At 41.3% G+C, this 26,101-nt stretch overlaps 1 protein-coding gene across 4 annotated transcripts in view; it reads right to left on the bottom strand.

Annotated features, from left to right (window-relative positions):
* The window catches only part of LOC145439723 (electroneutral sodium bicarbonate exchanger 1-like), a 32,242-nt gene extending 7,428 nt beyond the window's left edge, over nt 1-24,814 (bottom strand). Inside the window, exons 1-19 of one of the 4 annotated variants that reach the window (XM_080317301.1) lie at nt 24,494-24,814; nt 23,272-23,343; nt 16,306-16,378; nt 15,630-15,936; nt 14,431-14,591; nt 14,199-14,375; nt 12,581-12,699; nt 10,812-10,935; nt 10,244-10,362; nt 10,019-10,168; nt 6,927-7,024; nt 5,894-6,068; nt 5,697-5,830; nt 5,560-5,633; nt 4,506-4,606; nt 4,190-4,260; nt 2,467-2,585; nt 2,293-2,399; nt 829-981 (exon numbers count right to left, since the gene is read on the bottom strand). In XM_080317301.1, the coding sequence (XP_080173427.1) occupies nt 829-981; nt 2,293-2,399; nt 2,467-2,585; nt 4,190-4,260; nt 4,506-4,606; nt 5,560-5,633; nt 5,697-5,830; nt 5,894-6,068; nt 6,927-7,024; nt 10,019-10,168; nt 10,244-10,362; nt 10,812-10,935; nt 12,581-12,699; nt 14,199-14,375; nt 14,431-14,591; nt 15,630-15,936; nt 16,306-16,378; nt 23,272-23,343; nt 24,494-24,661 (2,502 nt within the window). In that variant the 5' untranslated portion in view covers nt 24,662-24,814. Of the gene's footprint in view, nt 1-828; nt 982-2,292; nt 2,400-2,466; nt 2,586-4,189; nt 4,261-4,505; nt 4,607-5,559; nt 5,634-5,696; nt 5,831-5,893; nt 6,069-6,926; nt 7,025-10,018; nt 10,169-10,243; nt 10,363-10,811; nt 10,936-12,580; nt 12,700-14,198; nt 14,376-14,430; nt 14,592-15,629; nt 15,937-16,305; nt 16,379-18,357; nt 18,962-19,443; nt 20,559-23,271; nt 23,344-24,493 lie in introns of those variants that run through there. The other 3 variants (XM_080317303.1, XM_080317302.1, XM_080317304.1) reach the window with 3 other exon arrangements.
* Between the last annotated feature and the right edge of the window lie 1,287 nt (nt 24,815-26,101).

The raw sequence follows: 26,101 nt of genomic DNA, 5'->3' as shown, positions 1-26,101 counted from the left end.
AAGGGGTTCCGACCACTGTCATAAACAGACAAAAAATATCTTTAACCACGACTACATCGTTATGCAGCATTTTTACGGTCGGCGGTCATCATCATCAGAACACCCATTCCGTACCGGTGTCCTATATCTACCGGCTATAAATGTAGAACCGACGAATATTTCGAGAGTTTCCAGTCACCTCACATCGTTTTACGTCGGGTTGCAAATATTGGGTGCAAATCGTCCGTAGGATTATACTACATGTTTTTAGAAAGTATTTAAATAAATATGGGATGATTTTACAACATTTAAAAATAAATATTTTTTTTATAAAAGGCATTTCTTTAAAACGCCATTTGTTATGGACCACCATTGGTTGTGATTGTTTAGTATCCATGGAAAAATTGCGACTTTGCTGTTCGCTATAGCCTCTATTATTATGTCACGTGTCGGGAACTCGGGATCTAACGAAGTTTGTTTAAAAGTCTTCTTAGCCTTCTCATATAACTTGTCCTAAACGAATTGTAGTCCACTTTTAAATATTGTTTCGTAGAACGCTTGCACTCCTATTACGTACGCCCAAAACAGACCATGAACTTTCTACTACGGAACCATACAGAAAAATAGGCCCAAACTTCAAAATCAATTAAAAATGCAATGTTGCATTTCTCTAATAAATGGACAAGCGTCCAACTTCTTGCATTTTGAACATGAGATGTAAAAATCCAATACATTCATCGGACCGGCAGAAAATCTGCCACGGACCGGCGGTTGAGAACCACGGACCTATACTATACTCGTCTATATTATAGAAATGCAACGCAAACTTTATCAACACAATAAACCCACCTTTGACGGAAAGAAATTGGAGGTCTTGATAGCTTTCAATGCCCACGATATCACGAAAGTCCCGAAGAACAGAATTACGGACATGAGCATCACGTCAGGCGTATAATCACAAGAATCGCCGTCCATTTGTCCACAATGCATCGTCAAGCATTCCTGTAATAGTGTCAGCTCCGATCAGGTGTCTCGCGAGACTTTTAATGATAGATATCCAATTGAACAAGGGTTGCATTTGAAACAAAAATCAAAATAAAACATGTCTTTTATTGTTTTCTGTTTTGTTCGTTTTTCAATTTTGACGTCATAGTGGATTGAGATTGACAATTGAAAATGTAAATATAGCATCTTTGACGAAATGTCTACGTACTATAGCTGTTGAACGGACTATTTTGAGGGTTCCAACCATCCCATATCGTATACGTCGCCTGTATCGGGTAATAATCGTCTGTAGGCACATATAACGTGTTTTTCGGAAAGTATTTACACAATTATGGCATAATTATGCAACATGTTTTAAACAAAGTGTTTTAAACAACCACTTGTTTTAAATGCAACACTAATTTGAACCAGCCCGCACGGTGCTCGAAGCGGAATGATATTATGTCGGTATGATCGTGTCCCTTTATTTATACACGAATTCCATTCGCTTGAGCATACACAGTTACACAGTTACACACTGTAAGAGCGTGTATTTCGCCAATTTTCACCAAAGCGGATGGTGGAAATCCGATAAACTAGACTTTCTGGCACAACACTTTGCTTTCAAACCCATTTCACTGGATGATTACGAGTCATATACACCAATTCTTATACAGACATATCCCAGGGGTGGAGTGAGTTCCGTTTTCGTGTATCACGCTAAGAAGGCGCAAAAAGGGACACAATTACACATAATCCGCTTCAACCAGGGGATGTAATTACAGTTTACGGTTTAAGACTGCCGAAACTGTGCGTTATTGTTCAATTGTATTCATATCCCGCGCCGTTTCCTGCCAAATTTTCTTCGACGTCCATGTATCAACGCACCCGTGAACATGAACACCCTACGCGGTTTATCAACGACATTCGAAACAATAAATTACTACGAAACCGCATTAACTCTCTCTCTCTCTCATGTCTTCTTGGTGGTCGTGGGTTCAATCCCAGGCCGGGTCTGACCAAAGACCTGATTAGTAAAATATGGTATCCGTGGCTTCCTGGCTTGCCGCTCAGCATTTCTGGGATAGCATGGAGTGGAGGTAAGGTGCAAGACATAGAAAGCCGTACAGGCCTTTTCCATTCGATATGTACATCATGTACTCATGGTATGCATGGTATGCATCAGGGATATATAGTTCTATATATCCCTGGTATGCATATGCAGATCGTGTGTATGTCTATCATGAATCGGTGTATATACCGCAAAAACATAAAGGACAAAATAGACTACGTCCTATTCTTATTCCTATACAAGCGTCAGTAACTAACCGTTTTGTTCAGCATCGTCCAATTAACGGAATCCACACCCGATACGTTATACACCGCCCCGTCGTAAGCGCACGCATACGATTCATTACCGGTGCGATACAGCTTCCCTGATTACACACCCAGAATTCAAAGTCTGGACGACAGCGGTGTGACCGCGAACAAGCAAGCGTTTACCTCCGTCGTCTTTGTGGTGTGACTCGAGTGCGAGCTCTTTCGATTCTTGCCGTATGCTACCGTAGTCAAGGCCGTCGCTGATGTTCAACGCCGACAAGTTTGGCGGCAAGCAACCGCAACTGGAAATGAACACACACGGTTTTATGACCGACGTGTATAAAATGGGTTTTGGCGGGAAGAGACATATTACGTCTCTACGATGAAATGGCATTATAGCAGATGTGGTCACTGACCTCTAGTCCGATTATCCACCCGACAATGAAAAACTAGGAAAGGGTTGAATGTGCATGTGTTTGTGTATGTATGGTACGTACAGATCTGGATGGATTTTGCACCATGTCTGTTCATTGATGAAACTATGTCCCTATTGTATAACGCGACACAATCTAAGTAAGAGTTTAAGAACAATGAACATGCAGACAGTTTTCAATTGCAAGTTAATGGAATTTGTAATATTGCATATCGAGCTAAATGCAGCCTGGGTCGCGCGTGGCGGCTACATGATGTAGCAACGAAGTACTTCTACTTTTTCAGAGCACTCAAGTAAATTTGTCTACTCGCCCTAATTACTCAAGATACTTGATTTTGCATTGGACAGTTTTACGGCAATCCTACCTTTCAACTTCGTGAAGTAGAATATAGTTTTTGGGTATGTTTGCATCACCTTTATGAGTGAAATTGTCACAGCAATTGTGAGACGTTGCCCTTTTATCACGGTAACTCAGGGATTCCCGAACTAGGTGTCGCGACCCCAACGGGGTCGTTTGTCTATTCTCTGGGGCCGCGGGAACGAAAATTAAATACCAATTACTATTAGAAGGATGTCAATTAAGCGGGTGCTATCGGCGGCTCATTTTTCAACATATAAGGAAAAAATAATGCGGAAAACAAGGTATTAGATCAGTCGAAGTGTCATTTAAAGCGCCACCTACCATAACGCAAGGTTGGTGCCTGGTCATTATAGTATGAAGATTAAAGTGTCGGGAGCATAGAAGCAACGTCGACGGTTATATTTCCTTCCAGGTAATTTACAAGTGACCGGCAGTGCTATAATACACAGGACATACGTAATCATCACGTAAATAAACACGTAATGATCAGCATGTCAAATTGAGAGGTGTGGTAGCAAAAGATTTTCAAATCGAAATTTGGGGTCGCAGCAATAAAAAGGTTGAACCCCTGCGGGGTAAATGAATATATTTTCGAACATTGCACGTATTTGTAGCGTCATTAGTGGTTATGCGAACAATGGACTCTCTTTAGGGCGAAAACAATTTTCGCACCATTAAGTTTACTTTATCTCCGACACTTACGACGTTCTTTTCGTCGTTTAATGCCGCTATCCTGGAATCGTCAACCATTTTTACATCGTTGTCCAAAATACGACTTTCATCGTAGATTTCTCATCGATAAACGTGCCCAATTACAAGTGAATTTTTGTAAGTCTAACTTCCTCGGTGACCTTTCCTTGCTCCTTACGTTGTGGAATTTATATGATCGCGTAATCGCCACTTTTGGCGTGAGTGTGTATATTCAAGTCTGAACTTTGATCATTATTTCATGTCTTGTCTTCGTCTTATGCAGTGTGCAGTGTGCAATCTTATTGACTGTGATGCGAAAGGCCAAAAGGCGACAGGCGCCAAATGCTTTTATTGAATAGAACAACAACAACAATAATCTCTAACATAATTTGTTGAAAGTACAAAATTTTCCATGCACTCACTCGTAGAAGGTAATACGGTCCGGTTCCCAGCCATGCCAGATCTTGTACCCATCGGCGACGTGCATTAATTTCTGCGCAGAAGTATATACAAATATCAGTATCAGACAAGCGTTTAAACCCGCGTTGCAGGACTTGCAGCACAACCGAAATTGACGTTGCAGGGTAGCACCTAGACTTCTCACGGCCACTCAAGCCTATAACCATGCTGTATTGCAGGAATTAGCCTAATTGAACGACTGTGGTAGGGCCTTGCGTGAATATTATGAATAACATGCAAATACTAGCTGCGAAATACAATACGCAACGATATCCGTACCTTAAATGCTTCAAAGATGAATATCAGAGATATCAGGGCGGAAAACGATTCTTCCGTGTACCGCGTGATGTATTGAACCAAGCTGCTTGCGTCTGTCGCGACTGCGGATTGGAAGAAAGACAAAAGGTCAAATCTTCGTCAAAAGTTTATTGGTCTTTGTCGACCTCGAATTGGAGAGCTGCATATGGTTCAAACGAATAGTAATTCCGTCCGCGTTCGGCCCAAACCTTTAAAACCACTCTGGCTCTGGATCCATGCTCCAAACTAACAATGGGCATGCAATTTGCAGGCGATGATGAAATTGGGTCGAGGTATAACATAGGACCCGGATGGTCATAACTAGGGCTGGGCACAATGATTCGAGTACTCGAATTTGAATCGAGCATTCATTTTAATGATTCGAGTCGAATAGTAAAGTCGATTTTTTCGAGTAATGACATTATACGCTCCTCGCAACTAAAGTTAATTAACTAACGAGAATTATAGTTTTGATATTATTTTCCACTGAGGAAGCCTTGAAACCTTGATTGGCCGTGTCGCAGCGTACGAGACATAGTACAAAACTACGAACGTTACTGGAAATGACGTATTTAAGAAGTCGTGATCATCCCGCAACATTGTCAAGAAGTGCAATGAAATCGGTAGGTTCGAAAAAATACCAAAGTATGTTTAATGTGACGGATAACAGGCATTATGTTATTTGTGGTGGCATAAAGGAACATATTTGAACTTTGATACAGTATATTTTGTTGTGACGTCATAATGTGTGATAGTCGACTTGAAGCGTAATGCGTGATTCACAATCGAATCACTCAGGTACTCGATTTTGCCCAGCCCTATAGACTCATAACAACCCGCACTGGATGACTAAAGGTAATCGCAATTTGATTTTGGCCACTGTGATATCACAATGAGAGTGAAGTCACAATGAACCTTTTAGATATGCACGATATTGAAAGAATATATGATTTCATGTGATGTCGATTTCTTGAAAGTTCCATTCGAATTCTACATTATGATATCTGAGACTACAGAAACAAATTGGTATATTTACCCAACGCAATGCAGAACAGTCCGGTCCATACACCAACCCACCATCTAATAGGCAAATATTCGATACCAGAGGAGCTAAAATTGAATTGTTGACATGAGTATCTGCCAAGCGCGCAAAACAACATCAAACACACTAACCGACATATGTCAAACATGATTGTTTCGAACACGAGAATAGGCCCTGTACTACCGATGATAGTCAGCGGCTGCCCGGAGAACATGTGATACACAGAACCGGCCAGCGCGCCGCCGAAAATAGATTCGATTGCGCTCTGCGAATAAACAGCCACCCATATTATCATGAACTTTATTTTGCAAGTATGCATTTCTCTCACGATAGAATTCTCCGTCGCATCTCCGAGCAACCCGCCAAACGTAACAATAGGTGTCAGGATGGCAAAGTAAAGGAAGATGGTGGACGCCAGGCATTGCACGCTCAGACAGTCTCGGAAGTCAGAGGCGAAGAAGGGTACTTTGCGTTTGATATCTGCGATGAGCCCGCCAAATAGTCTGTGCGAATACAAGGATAAATGAGATATAATATATTGATATTCCAAATGCAGATCATAAACGTAGCATATCGTACCATCTTTGCATAAATTATACGACAACAGTCAACTCAAATTATAAAATAAATCATCTCACACTTTAGACTGGACATCATGTTATTATTTCTATCAGTCAGCGGGAAGCCTGGCATTGCATGCTATCAACTAGTGCGCTGTACTCTGGTATGTAACTTGACACTTCAACTCTGGGTGGGTGTCACATATGCATTAGTGAGGCGTGTTCTGTTTGTTTTTGATGAAGTTCATGTCCGAAAAGGCTGATTCACAACGATAAGTTAAACCAAACACGCTTGCAACCATCATAGCTGCTGCGCAGTGCGCATACACCACTGTACTTTTCCGTGTCAGCAAGGCACCAAAAGTGCGGTGCAGCCTGGTGGGCTTTGAGGTGGAGGTCATTTTGCAGTGTTACAATTTCAATCTCCAACTGTTCAGCATCCAGACATAACAGATTTAATTATGCCGGACAGCAGCAATGATTACAGAAAGTTAGAAACATGGTACTAAACTGTGTTGAGTGTAAGAGAAACAAGCTGTGTCAAAAGATGCAATACGTAATGGGCATGTAGATACAGATACTGAAAATCTCCTAGTACTTCACGGCTATCTGCTACCGAATAGTGTAATGTTGTTTACTACTTTGGCATTGTCCTCTACGTCGAGCTACCATAATGCTAATATCGGAATCGGTGCATAATTTTATGACGGAATATGCGTATCATCGATTGTCCTGTAGCAATCATGTCAGAGATTCGGATTTCAGACCGTTTCGTTATACATTGTCGGTAAATATTTCTACCTTCCCGTTCGCTGTAATTCAGGACCGAGACCGTGACCCGCTTCCAACTTTTGATATCCGCTCGGTTTGTCGTCTTTCTGAGGCTGCAGACGAGGCATCTACGGAAATAGAGAGGCATAAATACAATCAATACCGGCCATGATGCTGTAAAAGCAATTGACTTGGTGCTTGTTTGCGTGACCTCGTCAGTCGTTGACAATTTGATCATAGTGTCCTATATGGTGTCGACACAAGCAAATCGCACGGTTCAATGAAATTGTATCACGTCACAGTTTCCATTTCCATTTTGCTACAGGCAATTTGACGGTGATTTTTGACCGGCTTGCCGAGCATTAAATTTGATGAATCGGGTATCAATCGAAAGCTGACTCCGCACTGATTACGAAAATATAAATTTTATTCCGCTCGCGGCCCTGGAACCCCCACAATCAGCCCCCAATTATTCGTTGTCGAGTAGATTGGCAGTGTGACGCAACAATGCTGTCTGGCGAAACGAGAGACTAGCTCAAGAGCAAGGATGCGGCCGAGCGGCGAGAGTGGGATCAGCTGACGTCGCGGCAATAGCGATGTGCAAACGCGCCACAGAGAAACGCTGCGCTGTTGATACTTTTTCTATGCGTTTCGGTACAAGCGAGCACACACCAGCCTTTCCTTGACTTGTAAGGGTAGAACAGAATGTATTAGGGCCCTACCAATTTTCGCGCAATATCCTTCAGCTGATAAAGATATGTAGGCTACGTCTAAGTAGTCTACATTGGATATGTCATATTATTATCATATCGATTGCCTTAGCCCGCTTGTTGCGTAGGGCTCCAGAGATGCGTGGCGCTGTTGATACTTTTTCTATGCGCTTCGCTAAAAGCGAGCACACACCAGCCTTTCCTTGACTTGTAATGGTAGAACTGGGTCCACGGAATGTATTTGGTCCCTACCAATTTTCGCGCAATCCTTCAGCTGTTAGAGATATTTCTAGTAAGAAAAATATACTTTCAAGTAATAAGATTCACTCAAGACAGCAAATTTAGATAATGTAAATATATCATATTGTAGTAATACAACTACAGTGTTGAGTTTTCACTCTAGTCCCCATAAGCACCACGTCGGTGACCTTGCCAAATTCCGAGAAGGCGAGAAAGTGCAAACTTTGTTGGGCCGAATGGACAATGGACATTCAGTTATTCACAGATTCGAAAAAAATACTGCAAATCCGTTTTACGTAAGTTACATTGAGAATATATATACAGGCTACAGAATGAATATATTTCAAATATCTGTGATACCACTGTATTACTTTTGACGCAAAAGGTCCCCGGCATTCAAAAAAACCATTTGATGATTGAAAAATGCTAAACCAAATTCCAACGTCAATGTTTATAGTGATATCAGATATATTCCAGTGAAAAACAAAGGTATGAATTTGGTGGTAACATTTTGGAATCATTTGGTAGGTATGGCCCGCAAGCTTTCTAGTAACGGATTGAATCCGGACAGCGATACCAGTTTAATTCGACACTCCTGCTGTTAAACTTTATTCAACAATCAACATTTTACCTGCTGCATTCGCGGACCAAGTCCTACCCATACGGATCAAATAAAAGCTTGTAATGTATGCTCATGCTCAATGCTCCTTGCTCACACTTAACCATAAAAGCGACTATAGAAAGTATCGACACCCGCCATCAACAGCGCGACGTGTCTCTGGAGCCCTACGCAACAAGCGGGCTAAGGCAATCGATATGATAATAATCTGACATATCCGATGTAGACTACTTAGACGTAGCCTACATATCTTTATCAGCTGAAGGATATTGCGCGAAAATTGGTAGGGCCCTAATATAATACATTCTGTGGACCCAGTTCTACCCTTACAAGTCAAGGAAAGGCTGGTGTGTGCTCGCTTGTACCGAAACGCATAGAAAAAGTATCAACAGCGCGTTTGCACATCGCTATTGCCGCGACGTCAGCTGATCCCACTCTCGCCGCTCGGCCGCATCCTTGCTCTTGAGCTAGTCTCTCGTTTCGCCAGACAGCATTGTTGCGTCACACTGCCAATCTACTCGACAATGAATAATTGGGGGCTGATTGTGGGGGTTCCAGGGCCGCGAGCGGAATAAAATTTATATTTTCGTAATCAGTGCGGAGTCAGCTTTCGATTGATACCCGATTCATCAAATTTAATGCTCGGCAAGCCGGTCAAAAATCACCGTCAAATTGCCTGTAGCCAAATGGAAACTGTGACGTGATACAATTTCATTGAACCGTGCGATTTGCTTGTGTCGACACCATATAGGACACTATGATTTGATTATCGCTCGCCTACGCACTACGCACGGATATGCCGTTGTGTGTTTTACCATCACCGGGCAAAGGTACGATAAGTAGTTGACACCAGCTCTACAAGAACTGATAGAATCCTAGGCTACACTTCTTGTAGTTGTTGTTTAGTATATTTGTGTTGTTTCGATATATGTTAGACCAGGCGGATGGTTTTATTACGATTCCTGAGCTTCCCACCTAAAGCGCGGCTCCCTTTCGTTCGACCTAGGCTTTTGTAAGTCACCGCTTAAGGGTACCTAATGTGTGAATAAACCTCCACTATTTAGTACTAACATCAGGGGTCGTCCAATAGGTCGGGAGCTACACCTAAAAGTAACTCTAATTTAGTTTAATCGGCATTCAGATAACATCCATATCAACACATACAGTCCGAGTTTTTGCAAAGGTCTGTGATTCCGAATTCCAATGTTTCATTCCAATTCTGTTCAATTGTTACACCGAACACACATTTTAGTTGCGGACATTGATTTATAACGCCCGATATTCATGATATTTAGTCTGGGTCTTGATATAGCTGTTGTCACCGATTCCGCAAGAACAATAGTTTCGGATCCATATTCAACACTTTGGACTTTGCAATGAATTTGAAGTTGTTTATTACTTGTATACGCGTGAGCTCCATAAACTATTTTTCGAAGAGGATTACCGCGGACCCACAGATTGCAAGTCCTCATCCTCACGCAAAAGACCATTGAGAATCCATGCAAAGTTAAAACTCACTACGCGATCAGCGCTACAATCCCAAAACACTATACCTGACTCTTTGGCAAGTCTTGCGGTGGCTCGATTCGAATCTTTGAATCCCATTCGCCGGGCGGAAGCACCGTCACCTGGTCTAAGAACTCGTCAATGCCCGCGAGGAGATCTTTCCTCGTTTTGGCTTTGTACGCGACATCGTGAAAGACCTTCAAACAAAAAAGTGCAGGATGTTCCCAAAGCTGATTCTTAGCAGTGAGTAGCGTGTCTGAACGTCAACCCACTTCGTCAGACATCAGTGTAGCGATAGACCTCCCGATCTCGTGGAATTTTTTGCGGTTTCCTTGCGGGCCCAATAACAGAAATAGGAAGCGTGTGGGAATAGGCACTTCGGTTATACCCTCTGCAAAGAAAAATCACGTTTATATGCAGAGTTGGTCTGTCAAGAAGTACGTCTGCTTTTTAGTAGTACTGAAGTAGATTGTGCCTATACAAACTACTTATACTCATGTGGCTATGATTTGGACGGAACTTCGTGAGCAGTGATCAACAAATACAAAGTTATGTCTGATAAAGTATTAACTGGTAATATTACATTCATAGTCGCACAAAAGACACACATATGAACTTTTCAATTGCTCCCAATGTCAAATTGAGTGCATCGAAACCTTGACTCAGTCATGTATATTTGGTTTTTCCAAGCCATATATTACAACTATATCACATCTTTTAATATATAATACATCTGGGAATGTAACCTGAACCGCACTTCTAAATAAGTTTGAGAGCCATGTTACATTCAACAATGACGTAACACAAACTGAATTGGAGTGCTAAAGGCAAAAGTCGCACCTAAATGTAGGCTATGGTGAAGTCTCACGAACGCGATCAGCGGCCTGTCGAGAAAACCCGCTTCCCCGACCAATACGTTTGAAGCTTCAGCTCCGGCCGGGATCTTTTTCATAAAATAAGGCATCTGAAAAACGTATGGCATAAGGTGAGAACTATGCGGTAACATTGTCCAAATGAAGAAACAAAACTGACTAGTGGATGTTGTTCATTAATAGAATCCATCACCTCGATATTCAATACAGACTAATTAAAGTTTTGTATCACGGTATGTTGCGTGTTTCGTTCAGTACCAAATTGTAATCAATTAAACAGGGACAAGTATGACACAACTATTGTCATTGACATCTGATTATGTGGTTGCATCGTAAAGCGTGAATGAGAAGTTCGTACGACAGCAGCTAGTAATTTCACTCAAATTAACGCCGAAATACAAATCGCGGACAGCGACGGAATCATACTATAACATCTACAAAGTGGAATTACCGTTATCCACTTATGACAATACGTTTGATAACAGTGATTAAAACTATGATACCAGGACAACATAAATGATATGTTTCTATTCTCAATTCAATGACGCTACAGGTAAACCGTGCGGGCGTGCGTAGGGCGATGATACGATGTATAAATTAAGTTTAAAAAAATGCTATCGCTTGCTGAATAACACCTATTCACCAGAGATTTTATACAGCAAAGTCTAAACAGCATGCACTGGTATTAGTTCAATAAAAACAGAGTAGCCTCCATTCAAAAACGCTTCACCCCGCTACGATTCAGTAAACTATTTTTTGAATTCACAGATATTATCGAAATAAAGACAGATTGTGGTACATTTTAGAACATAGTGGGCGTAAAAAGTTGCACCCAGACTTGTAAGATGTTGTTGCTATATGTTATCTACGTAATTTATAGTGTTCCGTTCTCCGTGATTAGGAGTGTCGACTAACTCTGAGTATCTGAGTAAAAATTTAAGAGGTTACATCTGCTTCTACCTGAGTACTAACGACAACTACACCGATCACCTCTGTCCACACGGTTGGGTAATTACTAGGGCAAGTTTTTGCAACTTTTGCAACTTTTTTTACAGCTTCCGGCAGCTTCCTAAATACTCGGAAGTTATGTAGAAAGGTATTTCATGCTGTTTGGAGGATTCTTATATTGCAACTTTTCTCCATTTTTTTCACGCAACTTTTTGTAACTTTTTCTATTTTTCATGAAACTTAGTTCGATTTTTCATCCAATTGTTTGCAACTTTTTTCGATTTTTCATGCAGCTAACCTTTTCCTGGAAATATTTGGCACTATATGTAAATAAATCGCTTGATTTATTTCACTGTCGTTTAAATTTGAGGTCCTTTCTGATTTGACGTACATTCAGGCTAGACCGCCGAAAATTATATTTTCACTGGGTCAATTTTTTCAGGGTATTGATTTTGTTGATGTCGCAAACACTGTGTTTTGCTACAGTGCCTTGGATACGGATCGATTCGAGTGTCTCATACCCTAATAATTTCAAGGAACTTGTCCGCAAATGCAACTTTTTAGTGCAACTTTGTGAAAAATAAATGCAGCTTTTGTGAAAAATAAATGCAACTTTCCACGGATTCGACCTCAACAAAACTTGCCCAAGTAATTATATAATATAGGCTCTCTGATATCAATCCCAGCTCAGCGGGTTCAGATGGCTCCGAGGGTTTGAGACAAACACGCCGTATTTAGGAATGAACATTGCGGCGACATCAATGGATGATAAATTACATGTTTGTATACCTTCTTATCCTTCTTATCTCCCTCCACAGTCGGACTGGACGGGCTGACCTCAATTGCAGATTGACCTCCGTTGAATGAGGTCGTCCTTCTTTGACGAAAAGACGAAGTACTGCTGAAACCTGCGAACGAATACGAAATGGAATATAATGATATAATAATCCGCATCGCGTACACCCATTGCATTTAGGAGTGCATCATCGACTGATGCAAAGGCGGTCGTTTGCGAAATTTCCCGCGCTTACACCGAGCATGCCAGTAGGTTGCCTTCATACTTGCGTAGCTTACTCAAATTCATATTTGAAACATTTATGAAGTCACGATAGTGTAATTTTTCCCGTATAGAAGTAATTCAGAGTATAGGTAGATTTGTATAGCTTTTCTGCGTGAAATTACTATATCGCATCTGCGTGCAATGATTCCACTTGCATCTGTAACGCGGTTGGCCGATTCATGCAAGTCGGAGAGTTGCTTTTTCGTAATTTGAAGTGGTGCAGCCGACTATAACTAACAAATTCAAATGTATCGGACGCATTCGAAGCCATCTCTCATGGTATAGTTGCGGAGATACTTTACAACCTTTCATTACCAAAGTATAGTATTCCAATGCACGGATAGATGTGGCCTGCTCAGTAACGATGCATATACTCCTACTTTTTGTCAGTACTCAAGTAGGCTTTGTCTCTTCGCAATTTTTACTCCAGCGGATATGATATTACACTAATTCCACTTCGGCATGACAGATTATTAAGTAAAACTACTTACCTTTTTACCTTTTATATATTATAAAGTTGAAAGCTTCAAGATAGGTTTGCATCTCTTTGACGGAGTGGAAAAGCCCCGTATCATGGGAATTGACTATATTTTCGAAACTTACACCCTATTTGCATTTTTGTTAGTTCTTTGGAGTTGGCCGCGATTATGCGTCTTTCAATTTCAATAGCCACCTTCGGCTACCAAAAGCATACGACTCCTCTACCAAGTCTACTTTCTGAAACTATACTTAAGTAATTTTGAGAACTCTCACTCTCTACTTCTATTTGAAGTATTTCTGGCATATCTTAGCAATTATTATGTTGTGGTATCATTAACAGCTGCAATGCCAATGGATGGCGGATTCGAGTTTGACAGAGGTCGACTCCATAATTCCTACCTAAGTGTTGGAGGTTTATCTAGACCCCTCCTCGCCATCTCATCCGTGCAAGCGGTGTCTTATAAAAAGCCTAGAAGTGGGCCGTGCTACAGCTCGGCAGCTACGGACTAAAAATGAAGAAAACTGACTTGGTGTAAATGACCATAGTAGTCGACAAACACCATGAATACCACAGAACAACAACAGCAACTACGATGGTCATTTACACCGGGACGATAGTTTATTCGGATCAGATGGCGACCAGCAGCCTAGATAAACCTTCAACACCTGGGAAGGGATTCTGTAGTCGACCTCGATTGGACTATGTCTGCTTGAAATTGCGTAGAAATGTATGGCATTAATTCTACATACTTGACTACCAATACTGACTACTTCGACCTACTCTGTGCACTGGTTTTCGAATACTTGGCCGTGAATATATTTTTACGAACATACTTCCAATTCCATCGGTCTTAGCACGCAGTATACCTGCTGACGACTCCTTTTTGTTGATCATATTGGCGACGGATTTCACCGGGTTCAAACTTCCGTTTCGTCTTTCGCTCTGATGCTCGTGACCGCTCAGAAGGGTGTACTTGATTTTGTCCCTCAATTCATCATCATAAGGGAGCTGCCCTTGAGATACCAGCATGTCGAGCACCATATCTGAAGAAACGACATTCACGCATGCGTGCGGCAATTCAAAATGATTACAAATTACCCGCTATCTGTTCCAAGCTATTTGCCTCCATGTCGAGCTGCACAATGCCATTCATTAGGCAGGAGCGGAGCTCGAACAGGCTGTGCAGGCTGAGGGTTGCGACGTGTGGTTTGCTCCAGCGGTCACCGCCTTCTTCCACGCATTCCTCGAACTTAATCCATCTGTAAAGAGAATTTGGCCTGGTGGTAAACGGGTGGTCTATGGTGGGAGTCTGGCATATATTGCAGTATGCAAAGGAATTAGCTATTGGCTCCTCATCGCGACCACTGGAAGTTCTCACAAAAAGCTTATAACCAACGCAGAAATAGACAGTGCTACAAGTTGGAAGAGCCGGCATATATTGTCTTGACCTATAAGCAGGGTTGGCATACTGTCCATATATATTTGTTCATTTTTGGAGGGTGATGTCTTATAAATACTACATTGTAAATATGTATAATATTCGTCCGTATTTTTATTTGTGTCCTTATTTGTTCTTATTGCCAGTGGTCAGAACAGGTCACGAACGAGGGTTTTTACCTACGTCATAAGGCGATGAGGGAGTGATTAGGACAGGGCGGAAGTGCTAACCTTTTTTCATTGTATGTATGCTTGTATACACAACTCTATCCCCAATAGGCCGTAATTACGTCTGCGCGACAGTGATGACCTAATATTTTTTAGTCATCAGTTTCCCAAATTTCGCGGTAAGGCTACTCAGAAGTTGGAGGTCCCTAATATTCAATACGTTGATGGCAACTCTGCCTATATGCATAGTCTGCACTACTACCATACATTATATGACAAAATCACAAAAATAGATCGATTGTGTAGACTACAACGTATGAGATATCAGCAGCTGTATATTAACGTATAATCTACCATGAATTGACATTGTCATAAGCTCCTAAAACGATTAAATGTAAGAAAAATTCCGTAAGTGCGACCACCCTGTAGGGTGGTGAAGAAAGAACGACTTTATCGGAATCGCGAGAGGTAGTTTTGATGCAACGGACATTTTTCGTCAGTCGGGACTACTACGTAATATTTATTCACTACGTCACAATGGATTCTTGACTCCCAACACTGTTTAAAAATTTTGACCCATTTTCCAATTTTAAAGTCCCCCTCTAATTTTCAACATGGCTACACTCTGGAAGCAATATGATATGATATGGTATGATGGATCATTATCATATGGAGAACTATGGACGACGTACCGGGCCGTTTCTTTCCAAAACGGTTCTCCATTTTCTCCCAGATGGAGCTCTTCCAGTTCCGTAAAAAGTTTGGGCAAAGTGCCGTCGCACTGGAGCGCGTCCGACGCGACCCCGTCGTTTTCCCCGCCCAAAAGAAATTGGACCTGTTGATGGGGAGGTAGAACCTCCTTCTCTGGTTCTTTAGGCTGCCGAATAGACCTCCTCTCGGAGGGCTTGTGATGCTTCCTGTGGTGTTTGCTTCTCTTGCTTGACCGTTCGTTGTACCACATCGGCAAGTGCATCCCAGGGGCGGTACTTCGATGTCGAGCTGCAGAAAAGCAAAATAGTCTTATCCCATTATACTCCGAAGGTTGCAGTCGATAATTAATGACAACGTGACTAATATGTTCAGTTCATAATTTATGGCACCGGAACCTATGTCGCGACAATCATGGTGATCCGCTTTGCGAAATGCGCTAATCCCTCCAGTTCGAGACAGGCCTATCACCTGTTGAATTCTTTCATCTTACCCGATTTGGATCTTCCAATCCAAACGCGAGTCTCATATGAACCAAGTCTATCCTATACTCTTATCGAACGAATAGATGGCCAAATTGAGCAATGATCGTAGGCTTACGCTTTACTTTTGAAGGCGGCGACTGAGGCATATGCTTAAATTATCCAATAAGTTACTTACATGCGGCATCGTTGATGTATGCTTGTGAGCTTTTTTTCTGATCGAGAATAGGCTGCGTTTCTTGGTCAATTTTCTGGATTCAAAGATTTGCGCATTACTTTGATACTAGCGAATGGAAGTTAAGGCTCCGCAAATGGAACTGTGGAGCATGCTACCGCAAATGACGTTGCTTTCGATTGCAATAAGCGAGACCTTTTGTTTACACTAAACCTAATTTCGTGACAAGTAGCTCGTCGAAGAATGTGCTGCCGAACGCGACATCAACTAGGTCTATATTTAATTCATGCTTCGACGAAAAATCGTCTGTCCATTCATCCTCAGCTCAATCATCATGCCTTATTGCAATCGCTTCACGTAAAATACGTGTGGGACATTGAAATTCCAATACGCACGGTACGTATAATACAAAAGCAGACGGTGCAAGACACGACGATGATGATACAAATTTTCGGGGATTTCTGGAGCGTGATTTGTGATGTCGCAGCGCTTTCAGACTATAGCAGTCTGCTGCATTGCGTTGCTAACATTACGGGTCAAGAGGGCTAGCATTGAAATACAGAATACGGAATGCCTCCGAACCACGATCTCATTCGCATTTGATACATAACAGCTCACACAAAAGGAACGGTCGGATAAATTTTTGCATAGCCGGTACTATCCCATTCTTTTGCGCACCACTGACATGTGATTGGCAATCTCAAGAGTGCCCAGCACGTAATAACATCATACCGAGTATCACGGCAATAAAATCCTTTGAAAGAGAAGAAAAACAACTGCCCTGGTAGTAGTCGGTCACAGTACTGGTCATTCTTAATTTTGTGTTTACAAATGTTCATTTCGCCGCGATAAATATAAGACATATCCATTGTTATATAATAAGCAGTCGTGTTTAAATAATTACGAATGAGTAATATGATGAAATCAGCGATCTGACATCAACTCTCATCGGGTATCGAACCACACCAAGTCAAAAGAGTTCGAATAACACAAAGATGCTCATTAGCCATAGGCTACTGTAAAACGAGATTCCATGTAGGTGCCCATTCGAATTTGGATTCATGATATGTCATGTCGTACGTGAGAATACAAACGGTTTCAAGAAAAATAACGTATAGGTAAACCATTTTGACATTCAGTCCCGAGGTTAGTAAACAAGCATATGCGGTAACGATAACCCATAACACCTCTCTGCGACTATCCCGGATCGCAGACATTATTGCAGGCTAACTGCGTTGGTATGCTATACGATTATAATCGGATTTGGAATAAAATTAGCTATCAACAAAAGAGGAACCACGTGTAATTCCGTCGATTGACGAATGTAACATTTATATATTCAGCATTTATTCATCGTTTTGTGACTTCATGCGATCTTAATATGATTCAATGGAAACAAGTGTTCACATTCTGGCCAGTAGAACTAGGTCAGCGCTACAAATAAATATCGAGAGCTGAAAAGTACGACGGGACGTATCTACAGGAACACAATTAAAACGGCTACTTCAATATCCCTTGTGACAGTGTGTGGTGTGGGCTCATGCTATAGTTTGGCGTAGTAGCATTTTATTTTTCTATATTCAAATCAGACATCATACAGAGCTTGTTATTGCTGGAAGCGTTGGCTAGCAGCCGTGTAAATAGCACATCTGCGATTTCAATGTTTCAGACATGGTAAACACGTTCATCAATTGGTTAGCACTTTCCGAGAGACATTAAAGCTTGAATTTCATCAGAAATCACTCTTCACAAACAGCTCTTACCGCAAGAACTCTCACCAATAATTACCGGCGCAAAAATCAACAGCGTTGAAGCGCCGAAATACTGGCAAGTTGTTCGCTGACAATTCGCACGGAAAACAGTTTATAGATATGACAAAAATGCGCGCTTCGGGGCACAGCCACAAAAGACAAATGTTATTCCTGGTTGCCTGGGAATTGAAACTTTCTAACAATCGTACCACGCATGATGCCAATACCCTCAAAAAGCAGACTTCGAAAAGTTTCCAAATTAAGCAATGTATGCACTGGTATAATACCGAAAGTTTTAATTTACCGTGTACATCGTCGATAGCAGGTGGTCCGAAAAATGTTCGGGATCCATTCTGACGCCTCTGCCGTGCAATACAACCTGACTATAACTAACCTGCGATTTCCTATCTGTACAGATCAATACATAGAATATGCAATGCAGTGTGACTGCTGCTAATCACCGAAGACCTCAATCAAATATGCATTATCGATGACGTGGTTTACGACAGGATGACGCCGTAAATACCTCCTGGATTTTGTAGAAAGTCAATTGTCCTCAATTGCAGTAACAAGCATCTGAAGTCGCATAAATAATGTAGTGCGTAAATACATAAGACGCGTAACTACCTATAACACCTTGGAATATTGGAAGGCGTTTACTGAATCAAATAACTACGCCGACACCTCCAGGCTGCATTTTTTCGTTATACCCAAGTCGGACATGATCTTGCGGCTTCTTAATCTGTCGCAGATTGACGGAGTCGGTTGTGCGACGTTAATTCTCAACTTATGAATAGCTCGCTCTCGGTGCGAGTAACAACTGACTTGGTGTTGGCAGGATGCATTGATGTGTTCCTGTTTTATATTTCTTCCCTAATTAACGATGCTAAAGGTAGCATCTGTCGGAAATAATATTATTGTGGATCAATGAAAGTAATCACGGTGATAAAGTTGTGCCGTAGCCAGAACTGCTAAATAACTCTACCGGAAGCAAATAACTTGAATACATGAAACGCATTATCAACTGTAGCAGACAATAATGTCATTGAATCGTCTGCTAAAATAGAACCTTTGTCTGCATAGAACCCTCATGTCACTGCAATTTCGTGAGCTCTTCAAATTGATTCATTATCGAGTCGAGGCGATAATGAGACCGCCAATATATACATCATATACGTCAGAAGAAACATGCCATTGTTTGTGAGTTACAAATTTATGGTTTAAATGCACAATTCCTGACGAAGTAACAGTCTGGTATGGTACATATGTGTGCAGATGAGTGTAATTTTCAGCGTCTAAATGACGTCAGAATGATTTTACATCGCGGTCGTCCGAAATTGACGGGAGAGCGTACCTTTGCCTGGTACCCGTGACTTTACGCTTTACCAACCTGTGCTTTTGCGCGTGGCGACCATGGAGGGTCCAACAATGTCGAATTCGGTGAAATGAAAGGTGTTTCCTCATCCGCTACTGGGTGAAAATCCTCAAAATCGAAATTGGGCTTTTCTTGTCCATAACTGGACCCGCCGTTTGCTACGATAGTACCATTTCCGTTCTCAAGATTCGGTACGAGCCGGTCCAAGTCGTCCATCTCAAAGCTGGCTGGCAAAATCCTTTCCGATCGTCAGAGCAACGACTTCCGAAAAGCGGACGGAATCTAGTTTTGTCCTCGTTATAAATATGTAAGGTCAAGGTGACCTTCGACTACAAAACGTCAGACGCATTAACAATCGCCAATTATCTTTTATTATAGTCAGAAACGGGTTATGGCGTGACCTTTGCGATTCAGGCTAAACTAACAAAAACGTGTCATTTCTGACCGTTTTCAAGGTGATATATCAGCTAAATCCAGATTGATTTCCCACATCTCCGATAACCCAAAGCTTTTGAGAAAAAGACCGGCCTGCACATCCTGACAATCATTCATTGCTTGCATACAAATGACGGATCGCAGCGATATAACACGCTCCAGTTGCACGCGTCTGCGACCGCCTTTGGATATAGGTTATGTAACACCGTTCGAGTGGAACTTCCGTATAAAAACGTCGGTGAGACTCCATGAGAAAAACTGCACCCGTGCTGTAGTATGTTTTTGCTAATGCACGCCATGACTACCCTAGCCTAAAGCAATGCGATCGATTTTATCAACAATATGAACGCTCAAGAATGCCTTCAAGTTCATTCATTTACACAAATATGAGTAATATCTCGAGACCTCCATAACAGGATTGGCCAACGCCACGTAGATTGTTATGAACGAAAGGTCTCGTCTTTTCGAACAGCGTCGAAGGTTGGCGTATAGGTCACGAAACATTTCGTTTGTGTAAAATAATGTTTTACACATTGCACTGGGAGTCTAGATTGACTTAAATCAGCAGCCTGGTATCCTGGGAATGTAAATACTGTAGATATAAAATAATATCGACTCATCCATGATGGGTAGGAATACAACGATATACCGGCCATATTATCACAACGCATGAAATTCGGGCTAAGCATCATTATGGCATGTAGATTACGTGTTGAGATATAAAGCGTCACAGTTTCCGTTTTATGGAATTAGAAACCTGATACCAGCCAGAATATGTTTCTTCACTTCTGTTTGAAATCCGAATCCAAAGTACGGCTGACCACCATTCGAGGATCAATGAAGGATGTGTTATTGAAAATTAGCCAAAAGTTTCTTGACGTAGTATAGTATTCGACGTTTTTATTGCAATGGAGTGCTCTTAAGGGTTGCAAAAGGCAATGAGTCAAATCGAATTGGAAATTGGCTGTATTAGAAAAATATCGGATTTTATGTTCGGTATGAATCCGGAGTTTTCGCACACCGCCTGTTATAGGCAATACCCTCCATACATCATCTCATGTTACGTAACACCTAGCCGTTCATGCGTCTGCTGTAACTTGATCACTGAGCAGCTGATTCTTCACGGTACGGGTCATTTCACTTGAACCCTATGTCGAATCGCTAGCTTATTCAAGGGTAAAATATCGAAAATCCCACCACCGCCAGGCGCTAGGGCGCAACCTCGCATTCATTCTTAGGATGTATTGATACAAATAGTAAAACACATGTCGTCGTGTGGTTACGAAACAATTTTTGAATCTACATTAGTGCATAACCCAATGCAGTGAGCGAATTCGTTCGTTGGCGTTAAATCCAATCCAGCGAACCTTGTTCTTATTTGTGACATGCAATTGTAATCACTACCACTGCGATAGCATTCACGTAGGCTTAACGATGCAATGATGTACGTCGGGGCTTACAAAACTGGCGATTACAGAGAAACATGAGTCTGCCAAGTAAAGACAACACCTTCACAGCACCTACGAGCTGTTGGTATATTAGCCGTTGGGATGGGGGGGGGGGCAGAAAACGGCTCCGGACGACAAATACCTTTAGAAAGCTCTGATATGCTTCATGACTCAAGACCACTGTATATTGATATTCTTATCATATATCAGGCAGACATATATTATAATAACTGCCGACTGCAAACCGGCAGATGCTATATAGCTAACTCGTGTCTGGATTAGAAATCTACGGATTATGCCAGTGTCAAATTTTCATTATTAATCTTGATACGAACTCAAATTTGGACATCATATTCACTGAATATCGAATTTCAGGGACGTAGCCTACTCTCTTTACCCACATGCGATAAATTCAATAAACCTCCTTCACATCGTGCCGCAGCGGTCACGTCTTCACGACCATCTTCATCCAAGTGTTGGAATTCAGTGTTTTTGAAGTGACATGTAAGGAGATTATGGCTTTAGATTGATACTGATCATGAATCAATGCGATTTCTTGCAATTCATCACTGTACTTATTACCTAGGGCGGTGCTTGTTTCTCTAGAGATAAATGATGTTTTTCACTAACCGATACGGACAAAGAAGTTCCAAGAGGACGATATCGTGAATTGTGATTAATAAATATCTACAATGATACGAGAAATGAAAGCCAGGAAAGAATGTGTTTTTGGGATGATACAACTGCGAAAATGCGGTCAAATAGGTACCGTGCTAAATTTCAGATCCGTGTGACCCGACACCAACATGACCTCGGGCGTGGACAAGAGACTTATTGAAGATCATCTATCCAAACACAATGATTCACGTCAGCTTATCAGCCTGATCTTTTCATTAGGAGAATACAGTGGGAACCGATATGTCAAATAATACTATATTATATCGACCTTGTGTGTAATTCATGTGATATATGATGCTAATATTGTCAATGGAGTAGAGAGTACGACACGCACACAATCAACGCTGTCGCGGACAACTGCGACTCTGTCGTTATCTGAACCAGTCGTAAATAACGAACGAATCCACAACCTATGACATGTGAACGGAAAGCATGCACCATTGCACCTATATTTATGGAATCGTAAACTGCGATATATTGGCGATGGATACTCCGCAGGATATGATAGAGGTTTAGTTCCCGGCCACGTACGTCGTACGTACTTGTGCAGAATGTGCAGTATATACAGTAGTTTATACACTTCAATGAAAGTTGATACCAGGCTATAATGGGAGAACCGTAATGTCGGTGATGGCAAATCCAACTAATGGCATTTTAAGACCAAATTTCTGCATTTCGTTTAATGGAATATGCCTAAACCCATTGATTTCGACTGCGTGCGTTGGGTGAGTCGCGTATGTGAGTAGGAACGTTTCTGTTACTGCTTCAGACACATCGTTGTCTGCTGCATATAGGAATTTAGCAATGGGCAATTGGGCATATATACACTGCAGAGGCAAAAGTATTGCATTCTCGAGAGAGTAGTCGTCCTTATAGTCTTTTGAACTGTGTTAGCCGTTTACTACGAGCATCAAAGCGTAGATTAGTCCAAAAGGTCGGAGACAGGCGATTTATCTAGATATATATCCTGCAGATTTATCGTTGGGTTAATCAGGTTATTTCTCGTAGACTACTCTTCACAATAAATTTCATCCTTTGCATGGAACGATATCATTCTTTGTTATAGCAGTCTAACATAAGACCTCAGGCATTCGATCATAAAACACACAGAACGCCATCGTCCGCCAACTTGTTTATGCAACCTACATTGTGATGACGTAACAGCCCTGATTGCAATGATAAACGGAAAACTTGTACAAGTTAACACGGTAATGTTATGCAGTACAAGTGATTTCAAAATGTTTGAAGAGTGCTTGCGACAAAACTGAATTGGGACACTTACCCAAGGTGAAGATGGAGATTGTTCGTCCTCGTCGGTCGATCCCGTGTACCGAGACTCTTCCAATACTCGCGCCTGACAAGAGTTTATGAAAATTGATGAAGACAAATACTATAAATGGAAAGTGCTACAGTGTGATTCGTTCAATTATAATTTCATCATTTCAAAACACCCGCAAGGTTGCGATACAGTGATAAGATAGTACTACCTGTCTGTTATTCGTGCGTTAGTGAACAGTAACTATTTACGTTTGGTTTGAAGAATGTGATATTGTCGTGTGAGAACTTTTAAAATGCGGCCGCAATGTGTCTTTACGGCGTGTTAGTATCATGGATGAGAAATTTCGTCTTGAAATTGTTAGAGCAGGCCTACCATTTGTTTAAAAAAACATGTATATTAATACGAATATAATGGGAATGCGTAAATGTCGTAGGCCTACAATCCAATAAGAAGTGCCAATTTTGAAATGCTGCACAATAATGTTATTTCAAGGTACATGAATCTGCAAGTGCAGCCATCTTTATCCGCCGTAGGGTACGTAGCAGTAGATTACGCCCCATGGGCTGCGAGCGAGAGCAAAATAACACCTAAATGTGCATACTGCATATGTTAGTGTGTACTGTACTGTACTTGGCAAAGAATAAGAGCTATTTGAAAAAAGAACTAATATCATGAAACTCGTTCTTGGGGGTAAAAACCTCAGTTTAAATATTACCAAAGACGATGTGGTATTACTTAATATATATATATAATATATAATATATCATAATGTATACTTAAAACTTAACACAGCGTTGTGAACCAACCACGGCATGCTTTCACTGTGTAAAGCTTCGATGAGATACACAATCGCCAAGCGTACTTCAGTATAAAGTCTGTATTTGGAATAACAGTGCACACAACAAAATAGCAGGACAGTGATAATCCATAAATCCGACAACCGGATAACCAGCACGTAGCGAAATATATCGGACTTTGTGTGACGCATAAAGATTGTTACGCAAAAAATGCTGGTGCTTGGATGGAAGACGGTAAGGTTGAGAGAACAAACAAGCAACCGACCGGAACGACAATAGCTAAGGATACGAAAGCCTTGTCCAGGCCACCAAAACAAAAAGTAGCATGCGTAAAATATCCTACAATAGCGATGGTATTTACGAATGTGCAGTTCCACTTATTGTCATAGATTTACATATTTAGTTGTAGTTAGGATTGCTACTCTTACTTTTCGCGGATCCATATCATCAGCGATGTAGCCTTTATTTACCGCCCCCTTCTTAGACCGCCGTTTGCCAATACTTGGTTTGTTTTCACGATTCCTGGCGTACTGGGAAACCTGAGGTACCTCCGCCTCATCATCATCAATATACCACTTGTTAGATCCCATAAACATGACTACAGAGCGTATTTCAGTCCACGATGAACTTTATAGGCAGTTTTACCATGAGATACTATAGCGAGATACTAGCCGCCAGGTATGTGACAGAGAGCGCCCATCGCATGCGATGTCAGCGCGAACGACACCTCGCGTTTAGGATGTCTAGTATATAAATAATAATGAATGGGTTGGGATTGGAGATAATTTCATTGAGAGGTAACTTGAGCTCTGAGTAAGGGCCGTTACGAGCAATTGAAATCGCGGGCTTTGTACACAAATTGTTTTGGCTAATCACAACAGATTAATATGAATTGCGGGGGTTTGACCTGGCACCACTACAGCTCCGTTAAATCGAGGGATTCGGATATAGCTACTTGTGTATGTCAACACTCATCATTATGGTCAGGATTCCCAGCTTGAATCATATTTCGGCGTATGGAATTGATATGATAACATTGTCCACTAAGGAACTTGACCGTATATATCAAATTACTTTCCTGCTTTATGTAGGCTACACGACGACAGAATTGCCTAACTTTAAAAATATAATCATGTTCACCGTTTTATGTGAACAATTATTATGAATATGACGTTTCCATTTCGCACGAAATCATGCCATAAATATATCTCCATAAAATACCAACGACCGCGACTATAGCAGTTTCAAAGACAGACGTTGACTAGTCGAATGCCTTGTACAACTATACTACATTTTCACCGTGCGCAACTAGAAATAGAACTACGCACTTTTCAAGACTTGCAACTAGAACTAGAGCTAGAGCTAACATCCTTAAAAAATTATCTATCAACTGAAACACAACTGACTAGATTCAATCCTGAAGCGACTTATTAGTTTTTCTTTTATCGGATTCTGATCGGCTTTCCACATTAACATATCAGTACTAGTTTGAAATGGGAGAGGTTTCGACCCCAAAACCCACCGCGTTGCTACCGCAACTGTTAGTCGTGATGACTCTGATCTAGCAATGGCTGTAAGAATACCAATAAGCAACAGAACACCGTTATCACGATTCATGCCAAACGGCGACGGGTTATTTTCTAGTTGTTCGGTAAGTAAATTTTGTTATAATGCGTAACTAGAACTAGAACTACTCAGTTTTCAAAATCTATAACTATAGAACCAGAACTACTCATTGAACACTGAACAGTTATTAGTTGACCTTCAACCTAACTAGATCGGTAATTTGTACAGGTCTGAGTCGAAGGGTCCGTTGCAATTGCACGAATTAACAGCGCGTTTGCAAGGTCATGTTTATGTATATAGTCAAAGCAGCGAGTTCTATGGTCGGTAATACTGTAAATGCACATTCATAATTATCATAATTGCGGGTGCTTTTCAAATTCTAATTACTTGTTAATTACTATTTAGAAGTCCATTCTCATTGGAGCTGCTTCCGGCTAGCTGTTCATTTATTTCAGTCGTATGTAATCGGC

This window comes from Botryllus schlosseri, chromosome 5 (assembly GCF_051294905.1).
Source record: "Botryllus schlosseri isolate E-star chromosome 5, Bs_hap1, whole genome shotgun sequence".
Classification (NCBI taxonomy): Eukaryota; Metazoa; Chordata; class Ascidiacea; order Stolidobranchia; family Styelidae; genus Botryllus; species Botryllus schlosseri.
Note: the sequence above shows the minus strand (reverse complement) of the source record. Positions and strands in the feature narration are given on the sequence as shown.